Source organism: Solea solea, chromosome 21 (genome assembly GCF_958295425.1).
Source record: "Solea solea chromosome 21, fSolSol10.1, whole genome shotgun sequence".
NCBI lineage: Eukaryota > Metazoa > Chordata > Actinopteri > Pleuronectiformes > Soleidae > Solea > Solea solea.
Window position 1 is genome coordinate 13862434 of NC_081154.1, and position 2140 is coordinate 13864573.

At 37.9% G+C, this 2140-nt stretch overlaps 1 protein-coding gene across 1 annotated transcript in view; it reads right to left on the reverse strand.

Annotated features, from left to right (window-relative positions):
- The window catches only part of LOC131448697 (adenosine kinase-like), a 122869-nt gene extending 122360 nt beyond the window's left edge, over positions 1–509 (reverse strand). Inside the window, exon 1 of the mRNA XM_058621370.1 lies at positions 282–509. Coding sequence (XP_058477353.1) covers positions 282–331 — 50 coding nt within the window. The 5' untranslated portion in view covers positions 332–509. The remainder of the gene's footprint in view (positions 1–281) is intronic.
- Positions 510–2140: the final 1631 nt, after the last annotated feature.

A 2140-nucleotide genomic window follows, 5' to 3' on the forward strand; every position in this document is an offset into this window, starting at 1 on the left:
GTGAGAAGCACACCCTCTTTTGTGCTAACTGTGGTTAGCACGGTCAACACTGAACGACCTGTGTCCACATGCTAACATTAGCTACACCTGCATGTTCCATTTTATGTGACATTCAAAGGTTAAAGCTGCTGCAACAGCTCCTTATCACTGCGCAACGACTCCCGCCACAGTTACACAACAGCACCGGATATATTTACATGACCTGACAGCTAGCCACAGTGGCTAACTGCAGAAAAAAACACGGTTGTGCAAACAGCGCTAACACTGTCAAGTGATATTACCTTAACACGGTTTTCCTTCCTATAGACATGTTTACTCCTCCGACAGACATTCTCTCAACCAGCAGCGGTTGTTGCGACGCTGCGGAGGCGGGGAAGCCACTGCTCACTGCCGGGCAAAAGTGGTGAGAGACTACGGCTTCCCTGCACACAGACAGCGGTGGTGATGGTGGTGAAAATGAGGATGGAGAAACTGGTCCACAGCTTGTAGCCCAGTAAGGAAATGAATTAATATGTCCAGGAAAAATATGGGAGACGACTTTCTCTCCAGACTGAGACAAAGTGCATTTAACTGTCAACAGACGGAGATAGTTATCGTGTACTTTATGTCTCTCTCCCAGATAACAAATAATGGCCCTAGTTAGTTGTATAAACACTGTATTACAACACTGTAACATAGCATTGTAATATATATATATATATATTTGAATATATGTAGTGTTTTAGGTACTTTTTAAAATTTGTGCAATATCTGGTACTTTATTTTTATGTACTTTTTTAAATATATGGTACATTAGGGGTGGGAAACACAGGGTACCTTGCGATAAGATACATGGTCCACGATACCATTAATATCGCAATACAACGATTCTGTGATAATCAATATATATATTGCAAGACAATTATATAGCGATACATCACAATATCTTTTTATTATTATTATTTCTCCTTTATTTAACCAGATAAAAGACCCATTGAGATCAAGATCTCTTTCACAAGGGTGACCTGGCCAAGAAAGGCAGCAGCATCTGTCTAACTGAAGAAAACAAAACATCTGTGAAAAGTTAAAAGTGCAAGATTTCCGATTGTTTAAGCTTCTTAACTGTGAATATTTTCTTAATGTCTTTGCTCTGGATAACAAAGAAATCATTAAAAGTGAATCATTTTGGTTTGTGGACAAAACAAGACATTTTAGAACATCATCATTTCCAGGTTTGACGAACACAGATCAACATTTTTAAGGTTTTCTGATATTATATGGACCAATCGATTATTAAAATAATCGTTATTTGCACCTCTACTCACATCGATAAAGATAATGCATGTATACATACAGTACAGATATAGACATGAATTAAGGAACACAGAACTGGTTGGGACTGTGGACTTGTTGCATTGTTATTTAACTATCTCTATTATTCCCCATTTATAAGGAGTTTACTCTTTTAAAATTAATTTGCAAAAGTAGCAGCACTAATTTTTATGTTTAACTTTGTGGTAAACTAAGTCCAGAAAACCACAAAAGTGGAATGAAGGGACTCACTGCAAGTCCTGAGTAACATTTCCTCTGAATTTGGTTGATTGGTAAGTATTCAAGTTCAACAGTAGGTGTCATTGTTCACCCATTTTATTCTTCTGTATAATAATCAGCTACAACAAATCCACTGTGTGGTGAAGTGAATCAAGCTGAATTGAAGCTCATTTATGTATTGGAGGCAGGAAAAATTGGCATGTGACTCAGGTGTGTCTTTTACCTGCAGAAGAGATGGCAGCAGGATGCATGATGGGATGAAGGTCAGTCTTTGGAGGTAGTGGTGTGATGCTCTTGGATATATTGGGTTAAATGTTATGTTGATATGAACCACTAACCAAAACCTTGTAGACCAAATAGACCCCTTTATGGCACAGTACCACACTGTGGTTTAATGGTCAAGGTGTTTACATGACCTATAGATACTGTAAATCTCAATCCCATTGAATCCATGTAGAAGGTCCTGGAGGAAGGAAGAATCATCATAGTTGAGATTTAATTAGGTTCCAACCACTTAAATACATTAACAATGTCAAATAATCTCCTATTTCACACTTACACAGCACACATCAATACGCCTCTGAAGTCAGAAATGACTCAAACTCAAACA